The sequence below is a fragment of the Dicentrarchus labrax genome, unplaced genomic scaffold (genome assembly GCF_905237075.1).
Source record: "Dicentrarchus labrax unplaced genomic scaffold, dlabrax2021, whole genome shotgun sequence".
NCBI lineage: Eukaryota > Metazoa > Chordata > Actinopteri > Moronidae > Dicentrarchus > Dicentrarchus labrax.
The window spans coordinates 5,172,746-5,191,563 of NW_026136720.1; the positions used below are offsets into that span (position 1 = coordinate 5,172,746).

At 40.0% G+C, this 18,818-nt stretch overlaps 1 protein-coding gene across 6 annotated transcripts; it reads left to right on the forward strand.

Moving 5' to 3' along the window:
* Positions 1-886: 886 nt before the first annotated feature.
* Positions 887-16,374, forward strand: si:dkey-246g23.4 (uncharacterized protein LOC559426 homolog). Of its 6 annotated transcripts, none has more exons than XM_051381577.1 (6): positions 887-996; positions 8,366-9,775; positions 10,326-10,469; positions 10,555-11,285; positions 12,236-12,476; positions 15,169-16,374. In XM_051381577.1, the coding sequence occupies exons 2-6, from the start codon at positions 9,550-9,552 to the stop codon at positions 15,369-15,371; spliced, it is 1,545 nt and encodes a 514-aa protein (XP_051237537.1). In that variant the 5' UTR covers positions 887-996; positions 8,366-9,549; the 3' UTR covers positions 15,372-16,374. The 6 variants fall into 6 exon arrangements, with proteins under 6 accessions (XP_051237537.1, XP_051237535.1, XP_051237532.1 ...); XM_051381575.1 differs by having other exon boundaries at positions 901-8,514; positions 9,524-9,775; XM_051381572.1 differs by having other exon boundaries at positions 901-8,514; positions 9,532-9,775.
* Positions 16,375-18,818: the final 2,444 nt, after the last annotated feature.

Consider the following 18,818-nt stretch of genomic DNA (forward strand, 5'->3'; position numbering starts at 1 on the left):
CAATCCCTTACAGTCTCACTGATAAGAGAAAGATAATGCATTATTTAGACAAATCTATCATCTGAAGATAAATCGGTCTATTCTGTTCTAATTGAGTAATTATAGTTATTTAGTTGTTCATAATTTTGTGCATTTATAGCCATGCTAGTCACAAAGCTAAGCTAGGAATAACAATACCATCCAAAACGAAAATATTTCACCAACTATTCAGTAGATTGTTATAATGACTTTGGTGATCCTCTGACCTTTCTTCTAATGTCAATAGCAGGTTAAGGTTTTCACATATTCAGTGAAATAGCTCAAAATCTACAATAGCAGATGGATTACTTACTACATTAAGTAAGGATTAACACATGGGCATGCGTGTATGTGTTATTGTGTGGTACAGGGACAGACAGCAATTATAATACATAATATTAAATGATATGAGGTAAAATGCACTTTAGTTAATCCATGATAAATCTGACACTGTCCAAATACCTTAAACTCCACACTCTCTTCTTTCTGTGTTACTGTCCACCTTTTTTCCTTTCTCTCAGTTCTTTTTAATACACCACTCTTCACATATTCCTTAACCTTGTGCTCTCAGCAAATTGAAAAATGCTATGCAGTTGAGTTCTGATTAAATCTGATACAGACCAAATGGTGTGCTTTAAGTGTGCTATCAAGCTATTTATAAAGGAAGCATCTTGAAATTGTTCTATCAAGTCTGAGGTGACACCCGTCAGAACACATTATGCTGTTGATTGCTGTTCATTTTTTCCCAACATTATCTTCGTTTAACATTTCAGGAAGGGGGGATGCGAACCCGCTCTGGGGAGCTATTCTCTTGTGAAATATTTATTTTAAAAAAAACACTCCAACAGCAGCTGATACCACTCATTAAGCCCCAGCCCTTCCTCCCTCTTGTATCTACCTGTAAACACCTTTGCATTTCCTGGAAACCTCCTGACTCAACACACCTTCCGCCTGGAGACCAGAGCTCGACACCAGCAGGTTAGATAACCCATTTATTCTTACTCGGTTTGAGCTGCGCTGTTTTACCACACAATTATGGATGCTTGTGCTTCCTCTGCAGGGAAAAAAATTGTATGTAAATCCACTTTCATCTCAAATGAATGATTTTGGGCAAACAGAGGCTGGAGGCTTTACTTGTGCTACTCTGGTTTGCTGTGATGCTATGGGGAATGGAGGAACAAGCAGGGATATATCTCCATTTGGCAGCCATTGATCCAGAATGCTTTGGCTGTAAGTGTGTAACAAGGGCATCAGACATCCAGCAATATCCTTTAATTGTTGCTGATGTAGATGACTGAGTTTACTCTCAGACCCAGTAGGATTTAGTGGCATCTGGCGATGTAGTTGCAGATCAAAACTCCCTTGCTTCACCTCCCGAAACGCTTTCCTGCCAATAAAGCCTCCTAAATGTTATACACTGGACCTTTAAATTAATAGTTTGACATTTTGGGCAACTGTCCATTGGTTTCTCATTCTTACCAGTGAAGTCTTGTTTACCCACCCACACATTCGTGGAAACACGATTAATTAAAGTTCTTGTTTTAACTAGTGTTAGAAAAGGTTTTGCATGGCCGGTGGATGACCCATGTGCAATCGGCTATTTGGCTGCCTCCCCTCAGCATCAACAACACCGCCATCTGGGTAAGCCCACACGCACCTGTGCTTTCTGGGAGTGTGCCACAGAGAGGCAAGCAAAGGCTGAAGCACTGAAGCAGAGGTGGAGGGCAGGAGATGGGCTGGAAAAGAGCAGCCATGCAAGGAAAGTCTGTACTTCAACTTATCCATAAATAGTTTAAAACAGATCATAAAATCACTGTTAAAAAGAAAAAGTCACTGAGGGATTGATGCTTCAATCAGCAGCTAAGACAGGATTTAGAGGGTGAGAGAGAGGCACTGTACTATCACTAAACATAACATTTAATTCCCTTGGATAAGTAGATTAAGTAGGAAAAACATGCTCATTACAGGGGATGCTGATGACAGACATGAATGCATTTAGTCTGTATCATTTTTACAAAAGTAGCTTGGGGGAAAGAGGAGGGGTCAGTGATGCACCTGTTACCCCATCACTTTGGCACAGTATGACCCGTGATCCATGGATTATAAGTTATCCACACCAAAAAGGTCAAATCTATTTCCCCTCGGGCGTGCAGCAAGTGTTGGCTGAGTTTGCGTGTGTCTGCAGAATTTCTGACAAGGCTGTCAGCCCCTCTCCAAAGGAAGCCTTCTCCACACCGCCCTGCTCCACTCTCCTATTCATTCACCAGAATAATTCACGCTCAGCTAAAAACAAAACCGACTGCTGAACATTCTTGGGGGCTGAGAAAAGTGTGGAGATGGATGAAAGGACATCTGCAAGCTATAGGGGTGTGCAGATGTGGAGTTTGTGCTGCAGGAGAGGCAGTGTGTGTGTGTGTGTGTGTGTGTGTGTGTGTGGGTTGGTGTGAGGGAGTGTGCGTACATGATGTGCTTTTTAAGCAGGGTTGAATCCTAAATGATCATTGACTAAGCCGTTTTTCAGAGAAGACAGAGCGGGGAAGGTGCCGAGGGCCAGTTTTACAGAACCTGACTAGCCTAAAAATTAGCTTAAAAAAAAACATCTTTAAACTTCCCTCAGCCCAGGAACCAGCCGTGCAGAGTTTACAACCTCACAGTTCTTCTAATTAAATCATCAGAGACCAATCAAGCTTTGTTGCATATATGAATATGCATTATGGCTTCAGAAGCACATTTCTTACTGTTTCTGGATTGCTACCAGCACAGTCATTGTATCCATTTGCAAACTCATTAGAAAAACAAAAGCACCAAACTGGCTTTAAATCATGCCTGGTGCACACTTATCTTTTAAATAATCAAAGACATAATGACTGATTTAACTGATACTTACTATTTTAATTGCAAGAACACACTAGACAATTCAGTCAAGATGCTGGACCACACATTTACTGTTTCAAATGTTACTTCAGAAAACATGGAGGCGGACTGTCATCATCAGCTTGTGGAACTTGTATGTTCTATGTTTTGTACTGAAAACCGTGGATGAAGTCGTGGCTTAGACAACGGAATCAGTGTGGCTATGGTGACACTCATTGGCTCAATGTAACATTGCCATTTCTTACACATGATACGGTTTCATGTCATAAATATCAAATGGGTAGACTGATCCAGTCTGTAGCAGTAAGATTATGTCTGTAAACCTTTCACACAACAGGATCATTTTGGCAGATAATTTGCTCCGTCCAGCCTCAAATCGGGAACACCCCTGCAATTTATGTTAGGGGCTGTTCAGGCTCAAAATCTACCCAATTATCCATTAGTGTGGGGCCAGCCTAAGATTTAAATCCCTAATTAGGTTTGTTTGTGTGTATGTTGCAGGCCTCCAGCAGGATTTCAGATAAGATGTCTTTTATCGCAGATAAATACACAGAGATGAGAAGTAATAAACAGCTCTACCGATATCAGAGAGCAAGAACGAGGTACAGACTGTGAGCCAGCCGGTTGATGCCCGCGGACTCCCTCCCTGATCACCACCTCATTGTTCTTTTACAATGACCTTGGCTCATCACACAATCAAGTGTCTGATTGCATCACACACACTCGGACTGGCTAGTTAGCTTTTATGGCAATTACTGTGGTGCATGTGTGAGTGGCTGTTAGACTCATTCAGGGTGCATCAGTATTCAGAGAAGTTCTGTCTTGTGTAACACCGCTGTTGCTTTGTGGGTTTAACCAGCACAAAGCAACAGCAGTGTTGTTGTAAACACAAATCCCCACTGGATCATGTGTGCACGACTAGAGGCCGGTGTTTCTTCAATTGGTGGGCTATTTGTTGTGAATGAAAGCCATTTGTTTTCATTTTCTTTCATTGGTCAACCAGGACTCTAAGCCCCATCTTAACCATATAACGAATTGAAGCACTTGTAACATAATCAGCAATTGATAAGTAAGAATATAGAGCCATGCTGGGAACTGTGTGTGGCTGTAGTGGTGCTTTGAGCTTAAGGCTGACTTAAGCTTACTAAATATGATCACAATGGCAATGCAATTATTACTAATAATGCAATAATGTAATTCTGTGTGTTAGCATGCTAATATTTGATTATTAGCACACAAAGTACAGCTGAGGCTGATGGGAATGTCATTAGTTTTGCAGGTATTTTGTCATGAACCAAATTACAATTTTAAGTTGATGATGGTGCTAGAGGAATAATTATTACCAAAGTGACCACAATTCATCCTGAAGGGAACATGATATATTTATTAAATGACAATCCAACAGATAATTGCTCAGACACCTCACTCAAAACCACACATGTGAACCTGGTGGCGTTAAAAGAAAAGTCAGAGGATCACCAAAGTTATTATGATTCATCCTCCAGGGATCATGAATGTCACTGGCTAAAGTTAAAATTCTGATTTGCTGATGAGCAACATAAACAGACAGGGGATCACCGGACTCATCCCATATCTGTACAGTAATATCCTAGATCCCTAGAGCCACATCTGCGCGGCTAAGAAACAAGCAGTTAACTCAGACGAAGCATGCAACTAAAAGACTTTCCGCACATCAGTAGAGAAAGGAAGCTGACTGTCAACAAACTCAAATAGTTTCCCTTCAAAGACATGGAGTTAGAATTTCAGAGTTATTGCATCACAAACTTGCTGAAGTTCGAAAAAAAAAAAAACATGGAATAAACAACAACAAAGGTTTAGTCAGCAATGTTTTCTCCAAAATCTGTATGCTGTAATTCTCAGAAATAACTGGGTTTTTGTGTCTTTTTTCAAATTAAACTAAATCCTTGAAAAAACACTCAATAGATGAAGGCTGAATACAGCTCATTAGGATGTGCAACATGAACCCTGCTAAAAATTTAATGGTCTTGGGTAAGACCAGCCCTGTGTTGTTTTTTCCACATGCTGCAGGGTTACTGGACAGCCCTCCTAGGCAGAAAAAGCAGAGACTTAAAGAAAGTGCAGCACATTTTCTTTAGGACATGTTTGGTGACATTCAGGGGCAGCCGGCACAGACAAACCAATCCCTGCTGCAGCACCAACCCAGACGTGAATTAAGATACAGTGAAACCTGAGGAGCCTTCAGTGAAGAAGACAAACAAAAAGACATCACAGGAGTCCATCCGCCTCTGGAAACACAACTAATAACACTTCCTTCTGTGCCAACAGTGTCAGGCCTGACCAGCGACATATCCATTATTCAGAAGGTGTTCCTCTCCATCTATACCACTGCTCTACCCTTCCCAGTCATCCCCACCATAGATTTATAATTTATCACCCATGCCTATAAATGTTTAATTGTTTTTAGAACACCCGCTGGGGATGTATAATTCAATGTTCTGTGCACCAAAAGCAAGCTTTTTCCTTGAAAGTAAAATTACCGATGATCTCCTGAAAAAGGCAGGGACAATCCTGATGATATTATGTAACACAAAATTATCCTGGAGATTCTAGAGATCTAGACCGGTCTAAATTATTGTCTGCGTGTTGGACAGATGCAGAGGAAGAAGATTGATTCTTTTATCCCAGCCCCCTGTCTGTCTGTCTGTCTAAGCTCTACTTCCCGAGCACCAAAATACAAAGCCAAACTAAACTTTAAAATCTCTCAAATTAAAACTGTTGCAAGTAGAAATATAAAAATGCTAATTCACCAAATAGAACACATTTTGTTGGATGATTGTGCACAAGTGCAAAATGATACATTTGTGTGGAATAGAAGAGTTTAATCGGTTGGCTTGCATTGAAATTACAGCATTAAGAAATATGCAGGCCAATGAGTCACCCCTATATTGTCATTGAAGTGGTTTAGTGTTGTGCTGACAGTTCCAGAAGATCTAATGTGATCAATAGACCATAAATAATAATTTATTGCCCTATTAAAGCACGTCCACAAACCGTCTGTCTGCTGAGTCACAACCAAAGAAACTTGGCCCACAAACCGTGCACTTGGCTTTGTGAAGATGCTTGTTCCCAGTAACTATCTGGCACACCCCAAGCCTTGGTACTGTGCCTTCTTAGTGAACTGTAAAGCCCATAAAAGGGGCGGTTCATAGGCTGCATTAATAGTTTGCAAAAGTTTATTGGCAGGCTTTACCACTGAGAGGCAGTTAAAGGTAATTCATGTGGCATTTGTGCGAGCTGTTTGCCTGATAATGAAGCCATCCCACTCTTAAAAGTCTGGTCACATTTCAGATAATGTCCATCTTTGCCTGTTTGTTAATGTGAACGTCAATGTCACACAGTAATAGAGCAGATGAATCTAAGCATGCTGATTCACAACCATTTTAAAATATTTAAATTCATCTCATGTATTCTTGCTGACTGACAACTTCTCCTTGCTGATATATAATAATGGTTATTTTAACATAGATAAAAAAACAGTATAATTCAGACACCAAAAGTATTCTTACACTTATACATTTTAAATAGTTTGAACACCAGGAGAAGAAGAATTTAATGATGAAATGAAACTTTCATTCAGTCGATTTCCACACAGTGTTGCATGACAGGAGAGAATAATGTTGTAACCATTTTTCCCCACAGATACTGTCCGATTTTAAATTTGTTTTCTAGTCCAGAAAACTGATAGTGACAGCTAAATATTTTGGGAACCCATTTTTCTTTGTCTACTTAGCGGTGAGTTTGAACAGGTTTAAACTGTGATTTATTTTGTTTAGTCAACCTTTATTTGACCAGGCAAGGCATCAAGAACAATGTCTTATTTCCAATGACAGCCTGTCGGTCCATAGTATGTTCGGCTGATATTCTGTGATCCAATTCCAATAGTGCTAACTATAGACCCACCTTCTATTTTTTACGTTTTAACAGCAGCTTTGCTAAAGCAACACAACTTTTAATCTCAGTTTGTTACAGGCATTGTTATGCACTTGACATTGAAAAAGGAATCTTCCTGGTGGTGATTTCTTATAGTCTATTTAACTATTGCTCAGAGGTATCTTTGTCTCCTTCTGTCCTTTTAAATGGGTTGAACCAGCGTTTTGTTCTCCATACTCAAGACATTACTTTTTACGAGCCCTTAATACAAAATAATGTCTATTCATAAAGAAATAGTATTTGTGTACATTTTGTATGAATATAGTAATTATAATGATAACAATAATGATTTTTAGTAATGTGATGTCCATTAGACAGCATCATGTCTGGGCTTCATCCAGCACCTTGTTGGTTTTGCTTTGGTTTGTGACACATTCTGACACATTGATCATCAGAGGATTCATGTTAGCTGTCTGCGAGGCAGCAGCAGACATGGGGAAGCTTATCACATATGAAAGAACGTGCTTGGCACCCCACTGTGTTGACTTGCCCAGTGCAAAACATTGTCTCGGTCATGTGCGTGCCTGTAGATTGATCTCCACATGAGGGTGTTTATCACGTGCCAGTCAGTATAGTCTGGCTTTATTTAATTTTTCTGATTTTTAATTTTTATAAAAATGTTGGCACTTGTGTAACGGTTCCACATGGTCCTAAGGTTGCACTGCTGCACCACAATACATTCCTGAATGCAGTACCATGTAAACCATCAGCATATAAATGATGGACATCATGACTCCACTTTTTCCCACTGTATAAAAATTAAGCCAAATTATCCTGGACATGGCCGCTGCCATCTTGCGCCGATGACCTCATTCAGAGCCAGAGTCTGCGTTGCAGTAACAAAGTCCCGCCCAAATGCCCAGCAGACTTAATTAAAAAAAACCTTTATAGCTTCAAATAACTAATTAAAACCATATCAGAAATATTAACACTTGAACATACATCAGCGTGATACGAACTACCTAGGTTTTTTTAGTTTGGCCCATGTCCCATCTGTTAACATGGAGGCAGCAGGCTTTATGGCCTTTACTGCAGTCAGCCATCAGGGGGCAATGGAGATGTTTTGGCTTCGCTTTTGGGAAGCTTTAATGTCATCCATCTTTATATATGTTGATGAACAGATTATTCCAGTGTATCATATTGTTTAGGAATACATTTCGCCAAACACACTACTGAACTACTATAACAGTTGACTTGAAATGCCGGTTGCTTATTTAGTCATAAATATTTAATGTCACTGGAAAATACTTGATTTGGGTTTTAGAGGCTTTAAGTTACTGAAAAGTAGAGCAATAGCTTTCTTCTGAGCACACGTGTTAGCTTCAGCCTACAATTTCATGAGCATAACAAGGCACACCGTCAACATTTTACTGTATATGCCTTTAAACCCTCTGTTGTTTTTACATGCTGTCTCTTATTCCTTGCCTTGCACATACCTTCTCTGTCACTTATTGCCTATGTTTGACCCTTGCACCCTTTAACACGGAACGTGCTTTCTCAGAAGAGTGCCTGTCAGGCATAATGAACCGCTGTGTGAGTGATATCACCACCACCACATGTGACAAGGAAAGAGAGCTTAAGCCATCGGTATCAAAACCAGGAGAGCTGGCCTGCAGGAGGAACATGATGGCTTCAATTTGACCACATCAAGTATGATTTTACATAATAATATCATGTATGTGAAGTATTGCGAATATTGTCGTGGTTCAACTTGTGTCTTATGAGCTATCGGGGTCATGACCCAGATTTGGGGACAGACTTCCTATAGTCCAATCACACACGAGGTGGGTAATCTCCATAATTAAAATGCTTGAAAATCCTTTCGTGAAGAGGTTCTTATGCCATTATGCTCCATTATTATTATTATTATTATTATTATTATTATTATTATTATGTGTGTTAAGTATTTTTCATCAACGGAAAAAGGAATTGAGCTAAATCCTATCGTGCATGCTAAATCTAAGCTGCTTGCACTGACTAAGGTCCGAAGAGATGACAACAGCTTACAATGACAGATCTTTTTATTGACTTCTCTAGACAGGTGTGAACATTGGTCTTCTGCCACGTGCACAGATGGACCCCATATTATTATTATTATCATAATTATTATTATTAGCATTATTTTCAGTTATGGAAAGGTAGCCTACATTATGATTGGCAAAAGAAAGGTCTTAATTGAACTTTCTGCCACTGGTGTTAAATTTTGCTTTCGGCAAAAGCAAGAGAACATGCACTGTGTTATGGCATTATTATGAAAATATCAAAAATAGTGTTACGTTTTGTTAGTCAGGACCAGTATCTGTCCTTTACAGATGTGTGACAGCCTTCTCTTATTATTCAGTACATGTCTACAATCATATGAAGGCAGCATGTCATTCTATTCTATATTCTATGTCATTCTATCTTGTTTGGGGAATTGGTGCGCATTTTCAAAGCAATGCTTTATCCAGCGTGGATACTTAAATGTAATCATTTGCCAGCAGCACCAGGCTATTGCAGAAGTACACAGACTTATTTGGTTTATACACACTAAACTGGCCGGCTATAACTTTTAAGTTTATACATTTTAGGCAGCAGCCCTAAAAGTGTCCCCTCCAATCATGACTTGCGCATATAATTTATTGCTTCAACCCTGTGTGTTTTTCCCTAAACCTTTGAGTCTTGCAGAAACCAGTGGAAACTAACATGAACTCTGAAGTGAAGGGTCATAAGGAGAGGGTAGCTGCAGCTGCCCCTGATGGCTGCTACGCCTGGTTCATCCTGCTCTCCTGCTTCCTGGTCTTCGGCCTGACGTTTGGTGTCATTAAGGCCTTTGGTGTATTCTATGTCGAGATACACCGATATTTTGAAACCACAGCAACAGGAACATCTTGGATTACCTCTATTGCAGTGGCTACCATTCATGTTGTGGGTAATTATCACAGTACTTTTCTTCTGTGTTTATAAAAAATAATATACACATTTCATATTCATATCTTTAAAAATCCCTCCACTCTGACTGTGATGTCAACTACAGAAATCTTGAGCTTCTGACCGCTACGTGGCTCTCTTCTACATCTTACAAGACTGTTCAACTCTAAATGCCAGATCCTTTCTTGTGTTGAATGAATTTTACTGCCTTAATCACGCACCAAACTAATAGAAAATACAATACAAAGATTGCCTTTTGATTTTCAAATGAATGTGTGGGGAAACTAAATTATTATCTGCTGCAAGTGTTGGTCTACCAAGGCAGTGAAAGTAAGTGGGATTAATTTAATAACTCTTAAACCTCTTAAAAGTCTTCTGTGGTTTAACTTAGTATCTATTTTCACTGAGCTAATAGTCAGCAGGATTACATCTTCATTCGAACATCTTAAAAATAAATAGGACCTCTTAACGGATGTGAAGTACATAGTCGAATAGCATTCCTGTTTATGTACTGAATAGAATTTATGAATGTACTGTGCGTCCCTCTGCAGCTCCTGTAGCGTCTGCTCTGAGTGCTCGCTTCAGCCACCGCTCTGTAGTGATAACAGGAGGACTGATATGCAGCATAGGAGTCGTGTTGGGGGCTTTTGCTCGTAATCTGATTGAACTCTACTTAACAGTGGGGTTCTTAAATGGTGAGTGGTAAGAAGTAAATACACACAACAAAAACTCAAAAACATACACACAAAATATAAAATTCACTGGTCTCCTCTGCTGCAGGTTTTGGCTGTGCATTGACATGGACGCCCACAGTGACCATGCTGGGCTTGTACTTTGAGAAGAGACGGCCCGTAGCAAATGCCTTGGCCAGCGCTGGAGAGTGCATCCTTACATTTGTCCTCACACCCCTGTTCCAGTTGTTGATTGACAGCTACTCCTGGAGGGGTGCTTTGCTAATCCTGGGGGGTTTGCAGCTTAACCTGTGTGTTTGTGGAATACTGCTCAGGCCTCTAAACACCACCAGAGACGTGACTTGTGAGGTCAAGGCGGAGGAGGAGGGCTTGTCCCTGGAATTGCTACCAAAAGATGACTCGGAGCAGCGTAAACAGGGCTGCCTAGAGGCAGAGGCAGAGGCAGAGGCAGAGGAGTTGAGAATATCTGAGAGGTGTGATCAGGGGAAAATCAAAGCATGTCATGAGGACCCTGAAGATATTTCAATCATGAAAGTGCAAGACTCTAACAACAAGACTAAGAGGGCTGAACTAAGGACCAAAATCCTTCGCTACGTAGATTTTACCCTCATCACCAATGCTCGATTCATGGTCTACTCAATGTTTGGGGTGTTTGCTGCGCTGGGTTTCTTTGCCCCAGCTCTCTTCCTGGTTCCATATGCTCGTAGTAAGGGAATTGAGGAGTACCAGTCAGCAGCACTCATATCCATCTCTGCAGCGTTGGACCTGTTTGGAAGGGTGTTCTTTGGCTGGGTGGCAAACTTGAGACTGGTCCAGATGGTACGTTAATTTTAAACATTTTAAAAATCACATATTTGAAAGCAAAGGTGTGCCCCAACTTCGGTATCTGCACCATGTAGCATAGCGCATGTGATTATATTAAAGGACCAGTGTGTAGGATTTAGTGGCATCTAGTGGTGAAATTACAGATTGCAACCAACTGAATACAACTCAGCCCTCCAACCATGTAGCAAATTACAGTGGCTGTGGTGGACTCCACGGAAGAGGACCTGCTCAGGTGATAACTATCAATATTATATTCCATTACTGCCAATAGATCCTCCTATATGTTACACACCGGACCTTTAAAGCAAAGTTTGACAATTTGGGAAAATAAGCTTGTCTTATTTGCAGACAGTTAGGTAAGACGATTTAAACCACTTACACCTAAAGCCACAAACCAATTAGCTTAGCTTAGTATTAAGGCTGGAAGCTGGGGGAAACAGCAAGCCTGAACAAGAACAAAGGTAAAAAAAAAAAATCCACCTTCCAGCTCTCTCATTAACATGTTATATTTGTTTAAGCTGTACAAAAGTGTGTGTTTTACATGGAGTTGTGTTGAACTAGATCCTAGCCTGGAGCAGTAACTTCCTATAGACTCTGCTGGTTGGTTGTCTGGCAACCTCACAAAATTCCAGGGGCCTCATCAGGACTGCAAGGAATAGTCCATCACATATGCTTTAGGCAGATTTTTAGGCAGAACCAGGCTAGCTGCCCCCCCTGCTTCCAGTTCTTATGCTAAACTAAGTTACTCAGCTGCTGTTTGAAGCTTCAATATTCAGGGTCTAATCTCATCAAACTCTCTGCAAGGAAGCAAATTTTGCATGATTTCTAACTATTCCTGAAAAGAAGCAATGTTCTGCCTGCATAAAAAGGTGTATGGGTAGAGAGGGCACTGCCGATGCAGCATCTGACACACAGTGTGTCTCCTGTGTCTCTGTTCCTACCAGGTTCAGCAGCTGACAGCTACAGTTTTTCTGCTGGGTACTGTGTTGCTCCTCTGCCCACTGGCCTCATCGTTCTCAGAGCTGGCTGCTTTCAGCGCCGCTTACGGCCTGGTGTACGGTGCCACGGTCGCCATCCACATCACTGTGTTAGCTGAGGTTGTGGGCGTCCACAGGCTCGGAAGTGCTCTGGGGTTCTTCATGCTCATACGCAGCACCGGAGGTCTGCTTGGACCGCCCATTGCTGGTGAGTGAGAAAAATGCTTTGATAGTCAAATTCAAGTACACAGTGTACCTACTGTGCATATCAAAAAGAAATGGATTTCAGCTTTGAGATGTTGCTGTAAAATTCCCTGTGATCCATCCCGCCATGCTAACTGGCTGCCAGCTAGAAATAAACAAGAATCTGAGTAAAAATTAATAGAATAGAATTGTATTTAATTTGCCAGTTGTTAACATTTCTATTAGCTTTGGAAAAACCCCAAATCATTAACTCAAGGTTACGGTGTCCGTCATTTCCCTGGACCTATTCTTCCATCACATTAAATCTTGCACAATTGATGTGCTTATACATCATTCTGCATTGTAACTACAGCCGAGTGAGCCTATTCAACAAAAATGAGAATTTTACACATTGACATGCAGCACCACCCTTCAATTAATCATGAATTTTGTTGATGGTCCATCTCCCAGGAGCCAAGGTTTTTATATTCACTGAGCAACTGTGCAAAAATTATAATATCATGATACTTTATGGTTGTGTTAATTTCATGGCTGATCGCGTCCCAAAGATTCTTTTTTCCACCTTTAAATGGAGTTTATTCTCCACTGACTTTCCATTCTGTTACTTGTGACATTTGTCCAAGTTCATACACTGTGTCCTACAGAACATGAGAACAACTGTAATACCATAATGGCATAACAGGGGAGTAGAGAAAACCAAAATATCTTGCAAATACCAAATAGGATTTTTTTCTCAGACTTGTTCAAACCTGGGGTGAGGTCAAAGCAATAACTGATGCTTTGACCTCTTGGGGTCAGCAGAAACAAGCTGTAAACACCACATTGACATGGTGCCACACTGGGGTTAGGGGGTGCTGTAGCCACATCACAAATCTGCATAGCCCCATAAGCCCGCTCAAACATGTTAGTGCTTTTTAATTTTAAATAAATAAATAACCAGCCATTCTGTTCCCTGTTCAGTTGTGTGCTTGTGCGCTGCATATTCCCTATGGCACATCAACACCATATGCATTCCCTATACATAATGGAGACAACTGTACACAACAACGCGTAAGGGAAATATCAGTGTCCTCAGCTGCTAAATGCTCCACTGTGTTGACCAGCTAGTTGCTAACTTTTACTATCTGCCATTTGGTGCTGGGCAGGTAAAGTGTACAGCAGATTTATCAAACTGTTTTCACTGAAAAACGTTGAATATTTTGCTGACAGGACTGAAAATGACACTGATGAACCAAACTAAAACAAAAGCTGAAAGACACTAAAATGCTCAGTATAGCTGGGGGTAACTGTCAAGTAATAATTCTCTTTGGGTTCAGTCATGTGATCCATAATTAATATGAAAATATAAACTTATGGTGGGAAACATAAAACATCCCGAAGATCTTCCTGATATTGTCTTTTGCAAAGATTAGATCCATCTTCTCTAAGTATAAAAATCTGTCTTGCTTTTCATGTATATCTCCTTTGGGATTAGCATACATTTAGTAAAGAAAATCAATTGTCAGTGGCTGTTAAGCTTCTCAAATGTGTCAGCTACTTGGGCAATCTTTTTGCAATTATCTTCATTAGTCTATTCTATTGTGAAAAATAAAAAAATACTGTTAAAATAGTTAAAATACCCCTGGTGCTCACATCCTGCAGAATAAAATCCTATTTTCCTGTCCTCTGTTCAAACCAACATTAACTGCAGCCCCACCACCCACAGCGCCGTCCTGCAAACCAGTGAGCATTTGAACCGGATTACTGAGGTTATGACCCATTTTCACACACAGCTCTAAACAATAGCAGTAAATACAGCCTGAAAAACACCCAGCTTGACTTTGGCACCTAGACACAGCAAACCCTGCCAGAAAGTGCCCTGCCTCTGAGCACAGCTAGCAGTAAATCAGCTGGGGTAACCTCTCCAGCGGAGTGGAAAAATAACACATTCACATAATTGTAGTTTGGATTCATTTGATGGTATTTATCGATTTCCAAGAAGGCTGTCGGTGTAGCAAAAACAAATAATGAGAGTGATTTGAGTTATTAAAGTGTGACAAGCTGCTATTCTTTCACTCTGCAGGGTGCATGTGGAGTGGACAGAAACAAATAATTCTCCTGCTCAGTCATCATTCCTAATTTTCCCTTTCATTTTTCCATTAACCTCTGTTTAACAAGTTCCTGATAATTTGGATTAAAGGAATACCACTACATGTAAATGTGAAATTTAAGATAACGCTAAAGGCTTGAACTGACCTCAAATATATTTAAGAGCCAATTAAAGTGAAGGTGGTGTTCTATTTATAACTTAACCCGGTCCCCCTGATACGGATGCTATTTCTAACTTATTTACTGTACCATTCAGTACTTTGAGCACTTTGAAGACCAGAGTTGATGGATGTTGAGGATTCATCAAAGCGTTCTAATTATGTTTCCTTCACAGGAGGACAGCACTGGCAGTACCGCCTTAAGATAAAATGAATCTTCCTCTCTTCCTTATCTCTGCTTCAGTCTTAGGCCTTGTATATAATTATCTGTCATTAAATGAAGCCAACATGATACCTTAATTGTTCTATTACTGTGTTTTGGTTAGCACAGGGGCATTCCAGTGGAGAATTATTGTTGTCATTATACTAAAGGATATAAAAAATATATTTAAAAAAAGATATATGACTGTGTCAAAGCTGCAAATCACTGAAATTCAATGTTCTCTTTAGGATTATTCATAGATAAGATGAGTGATTACGGAACAGGTTTCCTCATGGCAGGAGTGGCTCTCATCGTCTCTGCTCTGTTCCTGCTGCTGCTCCATCAGATGAACCGCAGGGTCCAGGGGTCAACCACCACGAACTGCGATATGCATACGGACAAAATGGAACAAAGCCCCAGAGCTGAAACCAAAGAACTGGACATGACATGAATGAAAAAAAAGTGTCTGTGGCTGATAAGACGATGAATTGAAAATAAATCTGAAACTCAGGTCAAAAAGTGGAAAGTTGCTGTGTAGACTGAAGCAGTGTTTTTTTTAATAATGAAGAAATGTTAAGACATCTGCAGGATCAACTGGGCCTGTCAGAGTCAACTGGTGCCTGTCTGTAGGTGACTTTGTCACCGTCTCTGTCTGTTACACAGACCAGGGAAAGTTTCAGTTAGCAGGATATTATGAAATTGATCTTTTGTACAGTCATGTTTTGCAGCTGATCTGTCCTGTTTATTATTGTTAATGGATAAACACTGAAGAGAAAAGAAATGTTGCGTAACAGAGGCAGTGTTTGGGCGATTTGAGAACACTTCTTTATTAACCAAACTGCAGCCAGGAAAGAGCTTTAAAGCTTTCTTTATATTTTTCACTTTGCAGGTTAAATCAAATTCCCTTTATCCTAAACCTTACTGATTGCTAGATGTGATGCGGCAGCATTTTGCCATACATTTGACAATTGCTAATTTCATTTCTATCTTTTATATAATATTAAGATATTGAAAATTTAAATTGGGTTAGTAAATCTTAAAGTGTTATGGTTTTTCTCTTTAAGTCATTTATTGTTTTGAGCTTTACTGTTTTCTTGTTTTAAGATATTGGTGGGAGGTCTTTGGAGTTTTTTTCGAAGTCAAGGGGCAAATAGTGGCAATTTTTTAAAATGTGAAACATAAGGTTCCGTCCTCCTCCCTACCCCAGTAATGTATGTAGAGTCCCTAAAGTGTTCATATTAAACATTAACCTGATTTCCTGGAATGTTGGAAAGTCACATACTGTCACTTTCCTACTGTTGATGCTGTGTTTGTGTGTCACTCAGGTTCAAAATGTGTCAGGAATGTGACAATCATGGAGCCGTATGGATTTTAATTGATTTAGATTGGTTAAAAAGTTGATTAAAAAATCGAAAGCATGTGTTTTACATTAATCTTAAAGTCACACTTTGTTACTGAATGTGTTTGTCCTTTATTGCAGTAGTGTCATGTATGAGTGAGTGCTATGTTACAAAGTGAAAATGTGACTATGGCTCCCTCCAGTGAGAAGTTACTGATATTGCATTTGCAACCGTCACAACTGCAGGACTGAGCTGAAAAGTGCAGATACATGCAGACATTATTATACACACAGGGAAGATTGGAGAATGTACAGATGTGGACCAAACAACCAAATTACTTAAGTTTTTGTTTCAGTACTCAAACTGAACGCAGTATCCTTTGCTGCTGCTGCAAAAACTTCAGTGTATAAGTAAACTCCCATTAACTTAATAGCAGCTATTCAGAAAATAAGTGTTAAATTACATTAGTGGAACAACAGAACACGTTCTAAATGGTTCAGTGGATCCCAATGCAGCCTGAAAGCCAGTGAGAAAAGCTTTTCTTCATGTTCTTGCTCTGCTGCATAATGTTTGGTATGTGCAACCATCACGAAAACTAGCTTTCATATCCCCAAACCAACAAGAGGCAGCAGATAAACATCTACAACCTGGAATAATTCAAATATAACAAGTATAAATAAACATATCACTCTGCATAAATCTGCAATAACAAACTCTAAACCAAGATTTACAAACAGTGGCCCTTACTGGAACCATCCCACACCGACCCCCCACCACCACCTCACTAACAAACACCATCTACACACACACTCATACACACACACACACACACACACACACGTACACACCAAAGGAAAGAAACTGCAGAAAAGAAAACTTGCCACGACAAGAGAGCTAGTCACAAAATACCACAAGCCTTTGATCTACCAGACAGGAACAAAGACATAATCCATGTTTCATAGAAACCAAACACATAGAGGAACACACACACATACACACACACACACACACACACACTTTATGCCATGGTTGACTGCCAAGAGAGAGAAGAGGCCGCCTATTATCAGGGAAAGGAAGACTATTGGTTCAAAATTATCAGAGGATTTCCAATCCAGTAAACCTAAAATCTGCTGTTACTTGATACAGACTGCTACTTGAGGAAATCTCTAAACCCTTATTAACACACTGTCTGTGCTGCACATAAAGTGAATATGTCTAACTGAACAAAACAGGCAGTGTGAACTTCAAAACCATTGTCTTTCATATATTAAAATATTTTTTATTTATTCATTGAGCTGATAAATGAATAAATGCACTCAGATACTAAATACAATGTGACCATGCTGCTCCTTTTATCCTTCTTAAAGGGGCGCTCCACAGATTTTGTATATGAAGTTCAGTTTACTCGTTACAAGGAGTGCAGCTCAGATTATAAAAACAGTTGTAAAGGGTCTTCTGAGCTTTCCAAAGTCTGAAAAAAAAAACCTTAATGATAACACTATGATGTCATCTGGGTTATCTTTCTTTGGTCTTAGAGGTGGTCTTATTGGTCTTAAGACTTAAAGGTCCAGTGTGTAACATTTAAGAAAAAAATATTGTCAGAAATGGAATATAATATTCAGAGGTATGTTTCGTAATCACCTGAATGTAGAAATCATTGTTTTATTTACCTTAGAATGAGCCTTTTTTATCTACAGACACTCCAGGTCGCCTTCCATGGAGTCCTACAGTTGAACCGCCATGTTTCTACAGTAGCCAACTGACAAACCAAACACTGGCTGTAGAAAGGGCCTTTCATGTTTTTTGCTAGTTTCGTGGCCACGATAGTTTCTTCTCCACACTTCACAACTTGTTCTCATTCCCAGGTCATCAAATACAGACACGAGCGGTGTTCAGTTAGTCTGCAATCTGCAACTTCACCACTAGATGCCACTAAATCTTACACACTGGTCCTTTATTGGAAAGCATTACGAACTGGAGATGTGGATTTTTAAAAGAAATGGTAATTCAGGAGGCTCGGAAGATCTAATAAAAGATGAAGAGTTAATTTCATTCATGGGAAATGGAGGATTCAGCATTTTTTGAGGCTGCTTTGATTTTGATCTCTTGTGAGACCCCTTTGCTTTATGAAAGAGAAACACACACTAACTATGATCATTGTTCATACATGGGAAGGTAGAGAACTGGTGAGACAAGCCCATGTGCTCAAACTTCTAGCAACTAAGTGGTACTATTTCAGTTTTCACGTGGCCCACAACCCACTGCATGTGTGTGTGTGTGTGTGTAGAGAGAGAGAGAGAGAGAGAGGAGCAGCAGAGATATGGGACTGTCTACATTTGACCCTTTCAACATCAACTCCAATAAAGCAGAAAACACAGAAGGAGCTTTGAAGTCTAACAGGACTAACTGAAGTGCCTCCCAGTCACTTTGACCCCACAGTGGAACCCCTGGGCTCTGGGTCGCTATAGAAACAGCTGAAATAGTTTTTCTTTTTTTCAGTTTTTTGAGCCGACCTTGCTCCCGGGGGTCACGTTGAGGAATGCTGCACAGCTACCTGA